At 41.1% G+C, this 22,038-nt stretch overlaps 1 protein-coding gene across 7 annotated transcripts in view; it reads left to right on the top strand.

Annotated features, from left to right (window-relative positions):
* Positions 1-22,038, top strand: part of ERI3 (ERI1 exoribonuclease family member 3) — a 294,532-nt gene that overhangs the window by 113,439 nt on the left and 159,055 nt on the right. For all 7 annotated transcript variants that reach the window (XM_020783263.3, XM_020783265.3, XM_072997527.2 and 4 more), the window contains one exon: positions 6,405-6,477. In XM_020783263.3, coding sequence (XP_020638922.3) covers positions 6,405-6,477 — 73 coding nt within the window. The remainder of the gene's footprint in view (positions 1-6,404; positions 6,478-22,038) is intronic.

The following is a 22,038-nucleotide window of genomic DNA, read 5'->3' as shown; positions in this document are numbered from 1 at the left end:
CAGGGAAAAGCCAGCAAGGGGGAGGGGCCCATGGTGAAGGGAAGCCCTCAGACATGAAACTAAGACCTCAGATTTTGGAGGGAAAACCAAAACAAGATGAGAGAGAATCAAAATACACCAGAAAATGTTATTTCTGTCAGGGAAAGGGTCATCTAATCTCAGAGTGTGAGAAATTAAAGCAGCTAAAAGGAATGGTGCCTCAGAATTCTAGTGGGACCAAGCCAAAAGCTGTGTTCTGTGTCCAGAAAGAGCAAGGCTCAGTGTCACTGAGGGAGCCTGTTGCCATGGCTACTCAGTCTGAAACAGCTATCTCTGCTGATCAGGCTGAGGAAAATGGTCCTCTTGTGGAGGTAAAGCGCTGCTTGCTGGTGAAAACAGATTCTCAATTGTTTGAGACAGCCGGGGTGGACGTAGGAATACTTGACCGTCAGTATAGGGGGCTGCGGGACACTTGTTCCCAGGTAACCCTGTGCCATCCAGATATCATCCCTAGGGAGTTTATAATCCCAAATGAGAGCATGAAGGTGGCAGGGATTGAGGGGCAGGTAATCTCTCTGCCAGTAGCAGAGGTACCTGTCAACTTTCAAGGCTGGAGGGGAGATTGGTGGCTAGCGATTTCATCGACTCTGCCAGCAGCCGTGCTCGTGGGAAATGACCTGGCTGAACATGTGAAACGGGTGCTAGTGATTACACGCTCACAAGCCACCACAGGGACAGTTCAGGGGGGTAATGATGAGCCAGAGACGGAAGCAGAGGGGAGTTCAGAAGCTGTGGTGGAAACCTTAACCACAGACAGCAGATTTGGACAGGAGCAAAAGGCAGACGCCACTCTCCAAAAGTGTTTTGAACAGGTGACTGACGCCCAGCTAACACCTGAAACCCCAGTGAGATTTCTGGAGAAAAAGGGGATTTTATATAGAGAGACCCTGAGGAATATCTCAAAAGGGGGAGATGGGATCAGAAGTCAGCTGGTGGTACCTGAAAAGTATCGCCCCATGATCTTACAAAGGGGTCACTCTGACATGTTTGCTGCACACTTAGGGGTGAAAGGGCCCCTTGATTTGATCAAACAAAATTGGGAGCAGATCACCCAGGATGACCCACAAGACGTTGTGACTTACATAGACACCTTGATGAATGACCTAAGGAGAAATCTAGAGCTGGCAGCAGAAAACCTGCAAGCTCAGAAGGTCAGACAGAAAACATGGTATGACCACAAAGCTAGAGAGAGGCACTTTGACCCAGGGGAGGAAGTGCTTTGGCTTAGGCCCTGCAGAGAGAATAAACTGCAGCTCAAATGGGCAGGACCATATAGGGTCATTTCCAAGATGTCAGACCTGAACTATCTAATAGAGCAGGAGGAGAACCAAGCAAGGAGGGTGGTTCATGTGAATGCCCTAAAACCCTACTACAGAGGGGAACAGAGGGTTTTATTCGCGATAAAAGCAGCTGAGAGTGAGGAAGCTGAATTACCCTTCTGGGAGGGTAGAGGGGAAGTAAAATACAACCCAGAGGAGGTAAAGATCAGTCCTGCACTCACCCAAGACCAGCAGCAAGAACTAAAAATGCTGCTTAGTAAATATCAACAGGTGTTTTCCAACAAGCCGGGGATAGTGAAGGGAGTGATGCATCGGATCCACACAGGGGATGCACCCCCGCAGGCAGTATCCCCATACCGAGTAACGGGACCCTATAGGGACAAGGTGCGGAAGGAGCTGGACGAGATGCTGAGGGAGAACCTAATCGTCCCCTCTTCTAGTCCTTGGTCCTCTCCGATAGTCCTTGTGGACAAGCCTGATGGGAGCATTAGGTTTTGTGTCGATTACAGGAAATTAAACCGAGTAACCACTCCTGATGCCTACCCAATGCCCAGGCTAGACAACCTGATTGAAACCATAGGGGGTTGTCGGTTCATCTCATCATTGGACCTGGTAAAGGGATATTGGCAATTAAGAATTGATCCCAGGGATCAAGAAAAGACTGCCTTTTGCAGCCCTTTTGGTCTCTATGAGTTTCGAGTCCTGAGCTTTGGTCTCAGAAATGCACCAGCCACATTCCAAAGGCTGATGGACCAGACCTTGGCAGGGCTCAGTGACTTTACAGTGGCCTACATTGACGACATAGGGATCTTCAGTAATACCTGGGAAGATCACCTGTTACACCTGGAGTTAGTGCTGCAGAGGTTAAGAGCAGCAGGGCTAACAGTAAAGGCCAGCAAGTGTCAGCTGGGTAGCCCAGAAATAAAATACTTGGGTCACATGGTAGGGGGAGGAGTGATAAAACCCCTGGAGGCCAAAATAGAAGCTGTTCGTGATTGGCCTAGACCCAACACCAAGAAAAAAGTAAAATCATTTCTTGGGTTGGTGGGCTACTACAGAAAGTTCATCCCGAGGTTTAGCGAGATTGCGGCTCCGCTGACCGATCTGACGAGGAAGACGGCTGATGACCGCATCCCGTGGACCAGCGACTGTGAGGCGGCGTTCCAGAGGTTGAAGGAGGCGTTAATCAACTATCCTGTCCTGCGCGCTCCAGACTTCGACCGGGAGTTCATCATCTACACAGATGCGTCTAACACCGGGGTAGGAGCGGTTCTGTGCCAGGAGGATGAGAATGGTGACCAGCATCCAGTGTCCTACCTGAGTAGGAAACTTCAAAAAGGTGAGAGACATTTGGCAACCGTGGAGAAGGAGTGTTTGGCCATAGTCTACGCGATCCAGAAGGCCAAGCCTTACATCTGGGGAAGACATTTTGTTCTGTGTACTGACCATTCACCATTGCAATGGTTAAAGACAATGAAAACCCACAATAGCAAACTTATGAGGTGGGCTTTAAACCTACAGGACTATGACTTTGAAGTGAAGGTGGTCAGAGGGTCAGTGAACTGTGTTGCTGACGCCTTATCAAGAAGACCTGAAGAATGAAGACGGCGAAAGAACATGGACTATGTGTGTATAATGATGACAAAAGTTAAATGTACCTGGTTTTGAATTTGGTTTGTATGAATAAAGGTAAATTGATGTAATGTATATGGTAAATGTTTAAATGCCTATTTGCTATGGTTTAACTTAGAATGTAAGTTTAAGTAAGTATGATATGGTATTGAATGTATAACTGTTGTTGTGTATTTTATTCAGGTTGTTTTTTGGTGAAAAGCACCTTAGCTTTCCCCCTACAAAACAACTTATAAAGAGGGGAGGTGTTACATACAGCACTGATGTTACCTGTCTGTCATGGGTTTGGAGGGAAAGTTCCATCCTATGGGGAGTGGAAGGCGGGACATCAGGAGGAGGGGCTGTACTGTATAAATATGTGATGCGTGTGTGGTGAGAGGGAGACACTGAGAGACACTGGGATGTGACGAAGCAGCAGCTGGGAAGAAGAAGCTGTTGTGGGAGTCTGTGTGTCAGACAGGGTACTACTGTGTGTCAGAGTACCAACCTGATAGGTTCAGGTGTCTGTTGGTTAGCCAGAACTGATAGGTTCAGGGTCTGTGCTTCAAGTTAAGGGTTCTGTGTGAACCAAACTGTATGCTTGTATGAGTGAGAATAAGCCACGTTACTTTATCTTATTCACCTGATTGTTTATTTTTCCCTGTGTGTATTTAAATAAACCTTATTCTTTTTATTGTTTGAAAATCCATCCCTGGTCTGTGTGACTTCTTAAAGGGAATGGTTGGTGGCAGCTTAGTGTAACTGTGTGACATATCCCAGTAGGTCTGGGTTTGTCACACGTGGTAGTTCCTGTTGTTTGTCTAGTCAGTGGTTCCCAGCTTTGGGTCTCAAGATGTTCTTGGACTTGGTGAAGACTTTGGGAAATTTTAGTTCAAAAACACCTGAGGGCCCAGCGTTTTAGTCAATTACCCTATCTTGTACAATAGATAAAACTTATATAGTGGCCAGATGTATAGCTTCATCCAAAGGAGTAATTCATAATATACATTGGTAAAGGGTCCGGGATGGGCATAGCTGTAAAAAACAAGGAGCTACTTTTTGAAACCAATGAATGAGCAACTTTGGTGGGTCAATGGGCCAATTTTCTGTTCCGGTGACTCTCTGCAAGCCACAATAACAGCAAGAAATCCAAAACCCATTAAAAATGAAAATAGAAGTGGGTAGAATTTCACTCCCGGTTTTGAAAAATGTGTATAATTTTCTGTTAAATGGTGCAAGAACCACTACAGCTTTTTTGAAAGGTGAACTGCCACTCCTCTGAGGCTTCCAGGAGTGGCAGTTCACCCTTTTTTTTTTGCTAGAAAAAGAGGAAGCCAAGGAAGGCTGGGAGCCACAAATATGGCCTCAAGGGGCTGCTTTCACCTTATTCACCTCTTTGTTACACTCGTATGTGCGCTGCTTCATTGACAAGTATATTTCATTGATTTACTTCATCCCTTTGCATGGGCCTTCACATTACACTTAAATCATTCTCTCTCTGTTTTCTGTGTCCTAATAATTCTCACCCTGACCCCTTTCTTTCCTCCCTATACCTCAACTTTCTCTGTAAAATGTGATATTTCAGTGATGCATAACATTTTTGAGAAAGGCAAAATGTTTACAATGACTGTCTTGGAAAGTATCAAAAGGTTTGGAACTCATTCTGGTAAATGTTTTACATATGTCAATAAAGAGGTATTTTGTATGTAACAGAATTGCAGTTGTACAGTGCTGCCTCGACTTGTGAACTTTATTGGTTCCGGAAGTCCAGTCGTAACTCAAAATGGTCGTACGTTGAAGCACCATTTCTCATAGGAATGCATTGAAATGCAATTAATCTGTTCCAGCCGGGAAAAAAATCACCAAAAAACCCCCACAATAAACCACACTGCAAGACCCAGCAGAAAAGCTATTAATCCGTTCTGGCCGAAGGGGAAAAAAGAAAAAGAAAAGAAAAGCAAACAAATCGTATAAGACCCTTCAGAAATGCAAAAAAAGCAAAGCAGAAAGCAGACAAACCGTGCAAGACCCTTCAGAAATGCAAAATAACATTCAAGATCCATTGGAAATGGAAAAAAAACCCAAAACAAAAAAACCAAACCAACCCTGCAAGACCCATCACGGCATAGAAACATAATCCCACCACCCAGCCCAAAACCACGCTGCAAACCCCACCCAGAACAGTTTTTAAAAAGCAGAAAGCAGCACCTTACCTTACCAGGCAGTCTGAAGCCTCCTCCGATCGCACACTCTGTAATCGCTGGGGTGAAAGTTACAAAGAAGCAGCCTCTTCACCACCAATGGTTAGCAATTTGAATTCCCCACTCTTTCCTCCTACCTTTTTCTGGTTATAACTTGAAGCTCTGGCTGCAAGTCGAAGCAAAATTTTGCGGCTGGAGCTGGTCATATGTTCTGACGTTCGTAAATCGAGGCACCACTGTACATTCTTAGCAATGAAATGTATGCTGAGATATATCATGATAAGAGAGACACTTGGGAGATCCATGGTAGTCTGTACTGAACAGAGAAAGCATGAAATAGCAGGAAAGATGCTGTTTGTAGTAATGTTACACTTTAAAAAGTATGTACACAATTTTAGGAGCAGACCCAAATACTGATGCATATTTGCTATTTCTTTCAGTTTTGTTTTTTTGTTTCTGTGTTATTTGTAGGCCTCAACCGTTTGTAGCTTAAATATGGCCACTAATGCTGACGTTATCCAAGAAGTGGGCCACACTTTAGATTGTTGTTCACATTAACAATGGGAATAGCGTTGGTTGGTAACACAAACAGGACAAGTATCAAAATAATTTGTATTGGACTTCTGTTCTAATATTCTTGTGGAGCCAACTTCTAGCAGGCAACAGTTCTGTCTAAATAGATACAAGTGTTTTCTCCATAGGTTCTCAGTATGCAACCACTCTGTTCAGCTTGTAGAACATTGTTTTTATTGCATGTTATATTCTTATAAAGCAGTTTAAGGCAGACAACATTAATAGTGTGCCACCCGAGTGCTCAAATCACCTATGTACACAGGAGTATTACACGAAGACATGTTCCAAGCTTCTTCTAAATGTTTTGGAATCAAACAGGCTCCCACTGGGAATATCTGCCATTCTGGAAATACAGTAGTTCTTAATCAGCCAAACTAGAGTCTTGGGCATGAGAAGGAAATCTGTGGCCTTCTAGATCAAACTTGACCCCCCAGATTTTTCTGGACTACAGCTTTCATCACCCTAAATAATGGCCCTGCCAGATTGGATGCATGGTCACAGGTTCTCTAATCTTGCTCTGGACTTTATGCTGAGTTACAGTTTGGCCTTTTGTTGTATATGTGGCATTTTCTCAAATGAAGGCAGGTTGGAACATTTTATCTGCTCTCATTTCTCTGAGCGAGAAGTGTTTAGTGAAGCTGATTTTGTGTTGTCAGACTATTCTAATTGAATCCAACCTGCTCTTTCTCCTCTCTTACAGGTTACCTGGACAATGCCAATATTTAGGGCTTCCTGTTGCTGATTACTTCAAACAGTGGATTAATCTCAAAAAGGTACTTGCAACTTCAGACCATCCCTTCCCCCACCAGTTGCCTCTTCATTCCCCTTCCTTCTCCTATCCTCCTTCCCTCCCTTCCTTCAAGGAGGTATTTAATAAGCATTGCTGTTTTGCATTGAAATGAGGAGTTATTTTCTCAGAGGCTGGGTGAAGCGAAGTTCCTATTGTGTCTCCCCTAATAGAGTCTTACTGTACTTGATGGAATATGGTCTGCAGCTGGGGAGAATCCCATTGTGGCCACCTTAAGGCTGCACCTCTATGCATAATAACTCAGCATCTCTTTGGGAAAGGCTGGGTCAGCTGAAACATATCGAAGTCTTCCCTTCCCTGGTTAATATTAGCCAGCTGTTTCTCAGCTCTGAAGACTTTGGGGAAAAAAACATTGAAAAAAATAGCCTGCCTAAGACTTTCTGTTTTATTCACACTTTAAAAAACACATTATCCCCTTCCTCCAGTAAATAGGTGGCCATAGCTACTTAGATATAAATATATACCCTGTTTGTTGGTTCCCCTCACTGTAAGGGCTACTCAGGCATCCTGCATTTCTGTTGGTAGCCGCCTGTGGCATGTATGAGAATTACATATGTGGAAAAACTCCAAACCCATCCTTCATAAGAAGGCAGTTAGGAAGTGGAAACTGGCAGTTGTTACAAGGAAGCAAATCCTTCCACAATGTGTATTTTTTTAAAAAAAAAAAATATTTAAAATATTTTTATGCTGCCCTTCTTCTTAAAAAGAAACCAAGGCGCCTTACATCATTAAAAAGAAATGTGATGAATTTTAAACTTGCTTCTGGTTTGTGTTTAAAGCACTGTAGTACTCATGAATCGCATAGTTTAGCTTTCTGTTCTCTTGAGCAGAAAGTTGCTAGGGAAATATGCCTCTCATTTATCTTTTTCTGTCTTTGGTTGTATCTGTGTTTGGGAAGTAAAAATGTGTGGCTTTGTGAATACTAATAGAACAAAAATTAGCATGATTTCTTCTGTCAAATCAGGGCAGAATAGATATGTAACAAGGGAAGCTGGCAGCATGTTTCTCATTGAGCGTTATGAGGCTTTCCTTCGTTCTCCACTGTCAGAGTGAATCTCTTGGCTTGTTGCCGGGCTTTGGCAAATGCAATCTGAAAGCACATTGCAGCATTGTGCAGTTCAGTGACCATTAATGATCGCCATTTGAAGTTCACTAAATTTCTGGTGAATGGGTAGGAGTGATATAACCAGCTGATTGACAGTCATACAGAAAAGTCAAATCCCCTCTGCGTGGTTATATTTGATATCAGCTGGCTGAAACCGTTGGCTGTGTTGTACTTCTGGCCCTTGGGACAATATGTCTTTTTGCCATCGTCTTGGCTATCAGGTTCAGCCATTAGAAGTCTGCCTTTTATAATATATAATCCACTTTGACATGCAGACAGAGGGAAATTTTATGTCTTTTTCAGGGAACGTTTTCATGGTGCAGATATTTGATGAGAATTCATAATGTTTCAGCATTGCAGGAATAGGAGCAGCACAAAACCTCAGGATAGCAGATCAGTAGAGATTACAGCTCATGTAAAGGAAAGGGCAGGATTAACATGATTTAGAAATCAACTCACTTTCTCATTAAGTATGGTCACCTATTCTAGACTTTTGTTGAAAGGAACAACTGCAGAGTTTGAAGAAAGTAGGATTTGACTGTGTACCAAATCCTCATGCATCCAGATTACCAAAACAGAAAAATTCACATATAGCCTCAGAGCGTAAAAATCTCCAGCCCTGTATAGGAAGAGTCTCACAGTAGTCTAGAAATAATGGCTCCTTTTTAAATTCTGGACAACTGCTATAGTTGAGGAATTCCAGAGGTGCCTAATCTTATACTTTATTTATCATTTGTTTTATTAAATGTATCTTCTGGCTTTCTTCTAAAAATGGTAGGCTTTATACCTGAGCTATGGGTTGGTTTTGGAGGCATTAGTAAAACCAGGTTTAATCTTTGGGTTTATTTATTTATTTATTTTTAATTTATTTTTTGGTATTCAACCTCAGCTGCCTGTCTTGGCATAGAAATATCAGGCAGGTGTGACTAGAGGGGAAAAAACATTGTTAATGACCTTCTCTTCCTTTTCCAGATCATTTCCCCCTCCTTTTTCCTATCTGTCTCATCACTAACAATACCCACCTCTCCAATCTGCCTGCTAGCTCCTTGAGGTTCATGCTTTTGCCTTGTAAACTTCTCTTATGGAACTATTCCATACTCCAAGAATGGGCATAATGGCTGGATTCCTGTTAGTTACACAAGATTTTGTAATTCCATCAGCATAAATCTCAACAGTGAGTTGCTGCTAGGTAAGAAGTCATTGTAGGAATTTGCTGTTGCACACCAGTTGATGATTTGATGTTTGGTGGCAATGCCTGTGCTGACTTTTTAATTTACTATCCAGGTTAAGATTCCCCGCCCAGCCTAACATGATTTTTCTGGGAAGTAGGCTTTCCCTCCTTTACCTCCTCTAGATCACCTATCAGAGGTAATAGAGGCTCCTTTTCTGGCTGTGAGCTATGTTTCATGTTGGAGTAGGATGGGTGCAGAGATTTCTTTTAAAGCAGTGATTCCCAGCCTTGGGTCCCCAGATGTTCTTAGACTAAAACTACCAGAAGCCTTCACTGCTGGTTGTGCTGGCCAGTATTTCTGGAAGTTGTAGTCCAAGAACATCTGGGGATACAAGGTTAGGAACCACTGTTTTAGAGTTACTGCTACTTTCTTGCAAATACAGCTTACCCATTTCCTTTCACATTTCATCTCTGTCTCCAACCATGCAACAAGAGTATCTTCCACTGTAAATTATCAGTATTTGCCCACAAACCTTGTTGTAAAGACAAAACCAGTGTGCCAACCTTGGAATGTTTAACGTCCACTAACAAAATGGAAATCTGAACAAGAACTCTGATCCAAACGTAGCCATGTGGATCCAATCACACAGATACGGCTAACCTCAGGAACTGTTCTTATCTAGACCAATCACAAAGTACTCTCAAACTATGCCACACATTTAACAAGCCAAGATTTAGGTCACCAAAAAACACAGAAACCATGACTTGCTTCACCTAATGTTGGTTTGTTTCCTCCTCTCTTCCTTTCACCCCTCTGAATATTCAGATACTGTCCTAAACATATTGATAATGGTTAACAAATAGCATGGCCTCACATTATCACCAGTTCGCCAAGTGGAGATTATTTTATAGTCCATGATCTGATACTGTAGCTAGCCAATAGCATAAGGTCTTCTGCCACTTTTAGCATTGCCTCAAGCTAAACAGTTCCAAAAGCTGCCCTCTCTTCCTGCTACAATATATGCAGCTGAACATGCCATTTATTTCTTAAACGCTTCCCTCCAAAATATTTTGAATAAAATTTCTGTCTAGATCCCATGGTTTTTTTTTAATTTGCTATCAGCCCCAAGAAGTAAATCATAAATCATCAGCAACACAAGAGCATGTGAAACAAAACCCTGAACACACATGCTCTCATACATTCTGAATGCCATTGTTTTGGGGAACTCTGTTTTTCAAGAGAAGTCAGGCCACCTGCATTTCTTGTCTTCATTGTCTTCTGTTTGCTACAGGACAAACAGGAAACTGATTCATGCCTTGTAACCTTGAGTGTCCTGCTGATAAGATGATTTCTGTTGTGGCAAGAGGAGTTGTCCATGATCCCATGCAGAGCTGTCAGATCCAAGATGCTTCTAGTAGGCCATTCTGGGTCAATAAGAAAGGAAAGACACTACCATGGGGACAGTAAGGCATCTATAGCCTTTGTTGCAAGAATCAGTTCAAGTGGGGAGGGGAAACGATTTCCCCTCATGTAAAGGTTAACAGCAGCCTGATATGTAGACACAAAATAAAATGCAGGACCTTAGGATGAGCAGAAAGCAGCAACAGAGAGAGCAAACCTTGCTCATAGCTGGATGTGTTGTCAGAAGTTTTACTTTCCGCTGCTTGCAAATGCTTCCCTCTGCCAACCCTCATCGGCCTCTTGCTGACATTTTTAATGTCACTGAGCGATCTTGTATCTTTTTGTGAACTGTCAGCTTAGTGAAGACTTGAGGCAGAGAGTTTATCGTGCTCTTTGCCTTGACTAGATCTGTACTGGGGAGGGCTTTTAGGAATATGGATTTTATTACAACATTCCTGTGGGTCAGATTTCCTGTTAAACCCTCTCAATGGGTAGCCACTGAGATAGTTACTGAGTGCCAGTGACTGGCTTCCCTTTTGTTGCTGTCAAAAGCTGTCTTTATGATTAGCAGAAGTGTTGTGGGTCAGAATTAAGGAACATTAGAAAAGCTGGGTTCTCTCTGCCGGTGATATCCAAGTCTGGACAAGTCAAGGTTACATGCAGGTCAGAATGGAGGAAACATTAGGGTGAATGACAAGTGGCTGAAATAGTAAGGGCAGAAGCATGTAGTTAAAGCAGTGGTATGGGGAAAAGGCAGGACAGGAGAGCAAGTTGCTGTACCTCAAGGCTGACATGTATGGTATTCTTCCATTCATCTGTCAGACACAGAGGGTCTGCATCCACTGAGGTGCTTATGGTTTCCCCCTTGATAATTAAAAAGATAAGACAGACACATCTGTACAGCAGAATGTACCTGGGTGCCTCTATCCTGGTGTGTGTGTGTGTGTGTGTTTGTTTTTTGTTTGTTTGTTTGTTTGTTTGTTTGTTTGTTTGTTTGTTTGTTTGTACATACATACATACATACATACATACATACATACATACATACATACATACATACATACATACATACATACATACATACATACATACATACATACATACATACATACATACATACATACATACATACCTCACACCATCTGGCAACCAGGCCACTCTGGGCGGCTAACAACAAGATAAACAGCACAATATCAAAACACGATAAAAGATAAAATAATTCATACTTTCAACAAATATAATGACCAGCAGGATAAATTAAAACAGATGACATGTGATAAAAAGGATCATGAAAAGGATGGCTAAAAGGGAGGCCGAGATCTGAAAAACCTGATACTCAGGGAAAGCCTGATGGAAGAGCCAGGTCTTCAATGCTCAGTATCTAGCTGTTATGTTTCTTACTTGGTTGAATCAGACTGCTGTTTCAGTTGAACTTGTGCTGTAAACTCTTTTGAAAAAGGAATACATGTCTCTTCTGGAAAGTGCCATAAGCATTGACAGTACTATATAAACGATTGGTAGCAGTCGTTACTGTACAAGAAGATACAGCTCCTTAGGCTGTGTAATAAAGTAGCTTAGATTAAGACTTAATAGGAAGCAAACGGGATGCTCTCATACAGACAAGGCAAAATGGCCTTGTATTTTTCTCCAGAGCAATGTGTGCTCTTGAGACCAGCATGACCAAGAGGAGGAAAAGGAGTGTAAGGCAGCACACATTGTGCCTCATAAATCAAGAGTGCATGATACTTTACATTTTTGTAACCTAATATTTAAATCTGCTCTTTGTTCACTACACGTGGGGTTGTTTGTTTGGTTTTTCTGATATTATTGTTATCCTTTTTCAACTGTTTTATCTTTTTTGCACATACTCAATTTCTGATAAATAATACTATAAAATTATGAAAATTAATAAAGAGCAAGAAAAAACAGGAAAAATGGTAGAAAGTACAGTATGCTGTACTTCCATAGGAGGAAGATATTAGAACTCTTCAGTAATGTCCACTCCCATCTATTACTTTTTTAAGCAGAAGTATATAAAATCATGAGTAGAGTAGAGAAAGTAACCAGCAAACAGACTTTTTACCCTTTCAAGCAGTTACTCCAACCAGTGAACCTCCAATGAAATTAACAAGCTGCAGGTTTAAAACAAGCACATAAACTATTTCCATACAACCCAGTTTATATGTTGAACTCTGCTATCATTACTGCTGGGCAATAATAATAAAATCCCTTAGATGAATTAATGAAAGATAAGAATATCAATAGTTTTTATTAGGATGTTCAAGGCATCTGTCCTAATGTATAGGATGTCTTTAAAACCAGTGATTGTGAATGGCCTGCTAAGAATGGACTACTTCTCCATATTTAAGCATCCTAATAAAAACTATTGATATTCTTATCTTTCATTAATTCATCTAAGGGATTTTATTATTATTCCCCAGAGAGTGCAGATTGGAGAGAGTTTCTTGGCCCTGTGGAGCCTCAATTGTGGGGTTCTGCAGGGCTCGATTATTTCTCCAGTGCTATTTAACATTATATGAGGCCGCTGGGAGGGGTCATCAGGTGATGTGGGGCTTTGTGTCATCAGTATGCTGATGATACCCAGCTCTACATCTCCTTTTTTCCAACAACAGTGGATGCTACTTCATCCCTTGAGCGCTGCCTGGGGGCTGTTCAGCAATGGATGCAGGTGAATGCACTGAGGCTGAATCCGGGCAAGACAGAGGTCCTTCTGGTGGGTGTTCCAGACATCAGTGGTCTGGGAAACTCCCTCTCCTTTGGGGGGAGTGACTCTTACCACCAAGAGTGAGGTTTGCAGTTTGGGTGTACATCTGGACCCGGCGCTCACCATGGAGACCCAGGCGTCGTCAGTGGTTCATTCTGCACATTTCCACCTTTGGTGGAATGCCCAGCTACGTCCCTATCTTGATGTGGGGGTGCTCACCACTTTGGTCCATGCATTTCAAAGTTCTTATGATTACATATAAAGCCCTAAACGATTTAGGACCTCGATATCTGGCAGATGGCCTTCTCCCACCCAATTCTGCCAGAGTCGTTCCAGTCAGGCCGGACGGCTGAGAGGCCCAATGCCAAGGGAGGTCTGGAAGGAAAGAATGAGGAACAGGTCCTTCTCAGCAGTGGCCCTTGCCTTTGGAACAACTTGCCAGTGGAGATCTGCCTGGCTCCTTCTCTGGGTGTTTTCAGGATTAAACCTGGCTATTTTGGCCGGCTTTCCCTCCAGCTGTATCTTAATTTCTTATACTTTCACCACCTTGGATCTATAATGTATGTTTTTTTGGTTTTATTGTTTTTAAATTTGTAAACCGCCCAGAGTAGACCTTTGTTCTAGATAGGCAGTATAGAAATCCAATAAATAAATAAATATTTCCTCAAAGATATTTTACCCGGCCTTTGTCACGAGTGGGGCATAGCATTAGATGGTTTTTTGGTCTGATCAAGACATGAAATTTATTTAAGTTTACAAAATGACCCAGGCAGTGAAATAGTGGGTGCATGATGAAAAACTTGTAAAGTAGTGGATTTCTGCTTTTAAATATTTGCTTAAGTGTAACCTCTTGTGTAATCCAGAGAATGGTCCTAACCTGAAGGATGGGTGGCAGGTGTAGGGCTAAAATGCTGAGTTCTTTGCCAGAAGCCACAATGTAGCACTTCCCACCACTACATCATATCTTTTATCCTTCTAGCAGGTGCCTGATTTTGAATAGCTCAGTGTTGGAATTTCTCAACTCCTCTGTGGGTTGTTACCTTATGTAACAACACTCCTGAAAACCATTCCAAAGCACATGAGATAACCTTGATGGTCATGTGGTGGTTGAAAGGACACTGTTGGGCTGGCCAATCAAAGCGACATGTAGTAGGTGTGTTAATCTGATCCATAGGAGCAGATTGCTTATCCTTTCCCTCCTGGAAGGCTGAATGGGGCCAGCTTCCTGCCACTTTGCCTTTAAATCTGTCACACAGCTGTCTTGAACTCTAGAAATCCTTTCACTCTCTCCCTTGCCTTGTTAACATGTGTTGCCTTTGGGGTAATCAGGGAAAAAATATTATGTCCTTTTACAATTACCGGGTTTTGGAATATTAAAATGTCTCGCTGCATCGGCAGTGTTATTTTGATTGGTATTCTAACCTTTGACTAGCCCATAAAGCGAGCCGCTCTTCGAGCCAATATTGCAGGACTGAAATTTAATTCCGAAATGATTCCAGATAATAGGGAGACAGATAATATATGCATGAAGGATATTATGTTTGGACTAAATGCAGCAGGGCCAGGGCTTGGGAGTTGAATAATAGCCCAGAGTGAGTTATAATCTGTGCGACAGAAATACCTTACTGTCAGGGCCAGGAGAGGAACTCTTAAATCAAAGGGAGAAAGCTCCCGGGTAGTCACTGGTGACAGAAAGGGCATCCGTGAAAGGCCTTGGAGAGACTGAGTCCTCTCTACTCTTCTCCAACATACTTTCTTGGGGGCCACATGGTCCTAGGCCTCACTCACTTAAGTATATACAGTAAATATACATTTAGAAATAATAGTTGTATATAAATAATATAATAGGGAGACATAGGGTTTGAAGTCAAATCTTGATGTTTATCTAAAGTTCTTACTTAGTCATTTGTAGTGTTTCATTCAGCACCTCCCAAAGAAGCTGATGAAGAATATTAACCTTAGATGAGGCTCTGGTTTTCGTTATTGAAAAATTCACCTTTTCCCCACTAGCAATTAGCCTTCGTTGGGGTTATAGTTTTTACTTGGTTGTGTAATTTCTAGCGCTATAACATATGGTTTGTTTTTATAATGTGTTGCTGTATTGTCATTAGCATAGTGATTGATATTAATTTACGTATAAATACAGTGATGCCTTGCAAGACAAATGTCTCACAGGACAAAAATCTTGAAAGACAAATGGTTTTGGCAATGGGGTTGATGACTCGAAAGACAAATGTTCCTATGGCCATGCTTCACAAGACGAATGTTTTCCAATTTTGTTCCTGCCTCATGTTTGCTGATTTTTAAATGTTTTTCTATGATGTTTAAAAAGTTAAAGTTTTTTTATTGAAAATTTTTAAATCATCTGCATAATATGTATGGCTTTAAATAGCACTCAATAAGCCCTTTGTAAACCAAATTTGACTTTGTTCTTCCTTTTTTTGCCCATAGGAACACATTAATTAGATTTCAGTGCATTCCTATGGGAAAACACATTTCTCAAGATGAATTTTTCGCAAGACAACATTAACCGTGGAATGAATTAAATTCATCTTGCGAGGCACCACTGTACTGACCAGGGTTTAAATCTGTGTACTGGTTGCTGTTTCTAAATAATGGCCTAACTACAATAAAGAGGTACCTTTATTGGATGATTTGGAGTAAAGAAGCAGCAAACACAGAAAAGTGAAGGACTGTTCTTTTTTGGCACCCTGTTCAAATTGCCCACTTTCTAGGTTTTTTCTTAAAAACAGTTATCTTTTTACTACATTTGTATACTTTTGAGAGGGGAAAATTTCAGCAGAGGAATTGAAGACTCTAATGACAATCTGACCAGCTAATTGATCACATACTAGATCGGTGGAAGAACTAAAAACTGAACCCAGGACTTTTTTAAACTACTAGACCAGCATCTATCTTCACCTAGGGCTAGAGAACACATGATTTTCTAGATGAAGTTGGACTGCAACTCCTGTTATCCTTTGCTATTGACTGTGCAGTTTAGGACTGATGAAGGAGCTTTAATTTCACAGCATCTGGAGGGTTACACATTGCCTAGACCCTTTTTTCTGCTAAGTCTGGTTGTGCCAAGGATATCACACACCCCATTTTCCCTATGCCCACTTTTTGCCATTCTTGGGGAGACTTAATACATACACATCATGTAGTTGAAATGCCGATGACCAATCAGATCATTGCCACAACATGGACTCACTTGCTTAGCTCTACATCACCACAGAAGATTGACAAAAATTTAGTTAAGAAATATGTTCTGGAAATTGCTTGAACCATCATATTTATGATGAAGCCCTATATTGTCATACATTTTATTTATTTAGAAAGGAAATCAAATTACTCAAATAAAGTTAGCGTAGATATATTTATCTATGGTAATCAGTAGTCACTACATTATTATTGCAAGGTGTGATAAAATAGAGAACAGCTTCCATCTAAATCCAAGCACTTTAGCTTGTCTTAGTTAGAGTTACTTTTCAGATTTCAGTTTTCTGAATCCCCTAGCCAACATGGATGGTAGGATTCTGGAAGTTACAATGCAGGAAAAGTAACTTGTCCAAGTTCAGCATCTACCTTTATATCTCCTGTTGTAGCATTGGGCTGGTCTGACTTCAGCTGTTTGGTTTGGTTTAGGCCATCTACTCTCATGTATATCTTTTTAGATAAGTTCCTGCAGCCATTTCCCCAGCCTACTTTCCTTGCTACAATGCCTGAACATTTGTCCTCTGTGCTTACAATCCTGCTAGTTCCCATCTGGTCTTGTCTGTGATGGTTGATGTGTTACTACTTAGGCTAATTACATAGTGTAGACCTCTGCTTGCTATACTTGCCTGAGTGCTGCTGCTGCGCAGTCCACAATTAAGGGACATTAGCCACTGTTCTTGGTAATTGCTCCGTATTTTAAAAAACTATTATAATAGTCTAGCCAATTCCATCTACCATAGAATTGTAGATAGAATTGGCTAGAATATTATGAAGTGAACAGTAAGCCTCTTTGCAAGTAGTATTGTTATATCTGGCCAGTAAGTCAGCAAGTGTGATAACTGCCTGAAATGTCTGAAATTCGACAAAAAACTGAGCAGTAATGTGCATCAAACCAAGATTAATTTTAAGAAAACAACACTCTCTACTTAAGTAAAAAATTAATTCTTTAGGTTGCTTACTAGTGTCCCATCAGAGATGTCCATGGTAGTGAAAATGGTTGTGCTCTGATTTTACTTCTGAACCATGTGTCTCAATCTGCCGTGAGCTGTTCAAAGAGTTGAAACTTATTTCATGAATATGTTATTCAGTACCCACATCTAAGAAGGAATGCTGACATACCTAGATAAAAAAAGAAGGGTGGCGATTCTGTCCTGTTATGGGGCTATTTTGTCTAAAAGTACACTATACTGTGTACAGGGCACAGCACATATCCCAGAAACTACACTAGAGATTTCTTATGAATGCTAAGAATCTTGACCCCAGTATGCCCACGATACCTGCATTCTGAGAAGAGAATTGGAAATTCTGGAATAGATGGAAGCCAAACAGGGGAAAATATATAGGCCACCACTTGTTCTTACTTATTTATCTTCTACCATTGGCAGCAGAGCTTTCTGCTAAACTGCCAGTAGCTTATTTCATACATGTTTAACTTGCTTTGCATGTGACTACCTATGCAGATGAAACTAAACAGATGTTTCAAAGGACACAGGAATATAAATCTCTGCTGCCTTGGTGGCATTGATCATAATAGCAAAAGTTCTGAGCCAGAACTCTAAAATGCACATGGCAAATACGATACATGCTACCTACATGGATAAAGTTACTAAGCTGACTACATCTAAATGCATGCCTACGTTTCTAGTCATTCTTATTGTGATATGAAGATTGTGCTACATTTTCCAGAAGGCTGCACTTCATTGTAGTCCATTCTCTTACAAAAATCCCAATTGCAGCTTCAGACTATGTTCAAACTCTGAATGATATTTTCCTTTCTTCTCCACTATTTCAGTCCTGATCAGAGTTTGTTTTATACCTTTATGAAGTTATAACCCAGTTTTCAGCAGGATAAGGAGATATACATTTGTTCATCCTTTTGTCGTGTTTTGACTCTGTATTTTACTGAACAGGTCCAGACCTCCTACCAGTTGCTTCTCAGATTTATGAGAATGTCAGAGATGGATGTGGGGATTTCGCATAACCATCAGTAATAAAACATTCAACCTTTTGAGGTTACTATCATGCTTCTAGATGTAGCTTTGAAGGTTTATTCTCCACATGAATGCTAAGACTAGCCTTTCCACATAACATGCATAGATTTGTAACTTGTTGAAAATTATTGTGGCTCTGGGAGCAATTATCATGGACTGGCAGAAACATTTTCTCTAAAACTCAAACTGGCAAACTTTGAATAACACTAGCCTAAAGCTAGACCATGGTCTGGCAGATGCCAGTGGTCACTGCTTCTTTCTCATTACCCTGGCCCATACCAATTTATAGCAGTTCTTATATTCCTACTGTTGCTTTGCTGGATTTCAGCATGTTTGGAAATCAGCTGAGAGGCTGGAATGCTTGTCGCCTACCAGTGTTGAAAGAGACAAGCTTGACCCCACACCTGACCCCTCCTCCCCCACAGTCAATACTAGAGCAAGACTGGAGAAGAAGGGATTAAAGGCAGGGCATGTTTTACAATAATCCTGCAACGTGGGCTGCATTCCAGTACAGGTGAGAGTCCAGAGGCGGTTATCGCATGGAGAGATGGTAGCAAGTAAACCAGTAGATTGAAGGCAAAGAAGTGCATGATGCTTAGATGGTTTTTCCTCTGTTCTAATTGTTTATTTTAGGACCTGATGCTGAGGATTTTGTAATTTTTGACCTAGAGCTAAGCTATACAGGAGCATCTCAGCAAAGCGATTATGTTCTGAGTGTAACTGTTTTTGTGTAGGATATGATGGAAAAAGATGAGAAGATAAAACACACCCAACTCTCTCTTTGTTTGCCTGTCTCACATTCCTTGTCGTAGAAACAAACAATCCAAGGCAAACATCTCATTGGCCCTTTTCAGTTGTTGTCCCTTTAAAGGAGAAGAAAGAGGGTCTGAAGGCTAAATATAGTTCTTTGAGATTATTAGCAGATTCGTATAACAACACAGGAGTATACTCTTCTATCTTGCCTATTGTTTGTTTGTTGCATTTATATCCCACCTCTCCTTCAGGGAGTTGAAGGCAGTGTGCATCACTCTCTTCTTTCTACTTCTGCTTTTATCCTCACAATAACCATGTGAGGTTGGCAATAGTGATAGACCTTGACTGGTCCAGTCATTCTGCTGGGATTGGGACTCCTGGAAGCAATCGAGCAGTGATTTTTGGCTATTGAAGACATAATCAAACCAATCTGAACCCACTTTGGAGCAAAGTCAAACAATCAGCTTCTTCCAAGGAGTCCTGGAGCTGCCACCACTTGCTCTAAGACCTTGTTTTAAAATGAAATTTGGTATTTACTTAGAGTGTGTTTTTGTTAAAGAAAGTTGCTTTCCCACTTACAGAACACAATGCATTGTCTCCTTTCACTAATAAAGTATGGTGTCATTTTTAGCAATTCATGGCTCTGCAGTGTATATCACTGAAGGCTGTCCCAAGGCCGGGGTTAAAGCTAACATATTCCAGAGGTGTGAGGATTGTGTTAACACAAATGTCTGAAAGCTCTCACCCTTCTGCCTCTAAAGAGGTATGCTGATGGCATTGTTGAGGCTTGTTAGTACAGCAGAATATCTGGGCCTGCTCCCCAAGGAATCTAGGTTTTTGTTGCTGTGAGTCAGTGTTGTAACAATTAGTGCACAGATGTGAATGTTTCATACTTGCAAGGGTTACTTCTTGTACATCTGGGAAACCTCTGAAATTATTATTAGTAAAATATTGCTCAGTTGAGCTGGGCCTTAGATGTTGAGTTCTGGATATAACCTTGCAAAGCTGCTGCTGATTTTGTTGATTAATATTTTAAAGACTCTTGAGGAGTGCCAACTCAGTTGTGCTTCTCATTTAATTCTCAGCTGCCTCGTGTGAATGTTTGAGATGGAAAACACAATTGTGGCAATGTATGACTTCAGGGTTGTGATACGAGACTCTTAAGAGATGAGGAATTAGCGTTGTGTGGAGTAAATGGATGTGGGGTGGCTATGAAAATTCCTGGCTATAAAGATTCATTTTAATTTTCTCCATTTTTGTTTCTTAGCTGATACATTGGTCCTAAGTACCTTCACCCCTAAGGAATTCAAGAAGTTTCTCAAAGCAAGTAGTTTTCAAAAGCTATGCATTATTTCCTTTGATTTCATGTTACTCTAAGTATCAGGTCAGTGACTGACAATATAGCATTCACTCTCTTTGTTGTTGTGATTGTTCTGTAATTAGAGCTGTATATCACTAGCTATCCAGACAGCCGGACTCAGTCATAGCTTGGAAAAGTTAATTTTTCAACTGCAGTTCTCAGAAACCCCCAGCTATGCTGGTTGGGGGAGTTTAGGATTTACAGTCTTTTTTAAAAAAAAAAAACAACCAAAGATTTTAAGAAGCTTATCACGCATATCATTGTTGAGACCTAAGATGCACTGCTTCTGGTCTCTTGTGGGCATCAGATTTCAAAATAAAACAGATACCTTGCTAGAAATCAAGCAGTTGTTTGGGAGAAGAGCTGCTGATGCTCATTTTGTAAGATGGGGGAAATTAACAGTCGTTGAGTGACACTCAAAGGGTTGAGGTCGGTAAGATGTCATGGGGGACAAACTACACCTGCTTTGGGAATTGGGGCTCAGACAGATCCAGGAGACCAAGTAAAACCATGTGATTGAATCCCAGACTGTTTGCTCTGCCTAATTATCAGAAGCCTCCTGTTCGTTCTGCTAGGTGCACATTATGCCTTTATTGTAGTGTAATTATGCCAGCTGCCTATGTTTAGTGCCATAAAACCGAATAAAGTGCCCATTACCCGCCTAAGGAATTCTTCCTGTGGGTTTTTTATTTTTATTGCTTCATAGTACACAGTGGGGATAACTTTGATCGGCTATGCTCCATGTAAAATAGCTAGTGAAGCGCAGGGCAATCCATCAGGCACTCTGCCAGGGGCTAGTCTACTGACATGCTAGTCCCTCCCGGCTTTCCTGTCTCCCTGGTGCCTCTTGCTACCAACCTGATTGTGAAGGTGATGTTATTTCTGTGGGAGCATCACCTCCAGTTACCTGGCCATTCTAGCAAATTACTAGTTAATTTTCCTTATAAGAATATCACTGTTCAGACTAACAAGATATTACCTGAAATTTAATAAAACTGCCTTTCTGTACTGTTAGCTGGTTGGTCTATTTAGCTCAGTGTTATTTGCTGTGACTGACTGTATAGATGTTGAACGAACAGCAAGGGTGTAAAACTGAATCTTCTGGAAGTAAATATTATATCTGCAGAAGAGCAGAGCAGTAGCCTCTTAGCATCACCTTCTGGAAATAGTTATCCAAATGTGTTGGGAACCAGTGCAGCCACCAGTTGCATTACAGCTTCCAAACTTTACCTCACATAACTGATCTGAAAGGATGTTGTGACTGCTGTTCCTGAAAGTTGACCACAGGTTGTGTAGAATTTACAGAGGTTTACAAGCTCTTGTTCCTTCCTTGCAATGGAACTAAGTCCATCAGATTGACCCACTGGTGTTTTCCATATCAAGACTGGGTGGGTGAGCAGACTGAAATTAGTGTTCTCAAATTGTATCAGATTACATTGCAACCATTGGTTTGAGCGTCTTGTCCTTAGAAGGAACAAGAAGTTATGATACTGTAAAATAGATTACCACATTAAAAGAGATCAGATTAATACACTTTAAAGCTATTTAAAACATAACAGCAAAAGGAACAACATCTGCCATTAAAAGGTGTAGTAGTGAAAGTAGTGTCCAAAGGCTTATTTAAATAAAAATGTCTTCACTTGCTGGAAGACAGCAGGAAAGTAGTCAACATAGAGTTCTATGGGAGATATCTCTTTGGCCCAGAAACAGCCATCAAGAAGGCCCTCTTTCATGCTTCATCAAATGTGCTGAAAGTAGGATGAAATTTAAAAAAGACCTCTGCTGAAATTCTTAAAAACC

The sequence above is a fragment of the Pogona vitticeps genome, chromosome 4 (genome assembly GCF_051106095.1).
Source record: "Pogona vitticeps strain Pit_001003342236 chromosome 4, PviZW2.1, whole genome shotgun sequence".
NCBI lineage: Eukaryota > Metazoa > Chordata > Lepidosauria > Squamata > Agamidae > Pogona > Pogona vitticeps.
The sequence above is the reverse complement of the archived record's forward strand: the minus strand, read 5'-3'. Positions and strand labels throughout refer to the sequence as shown.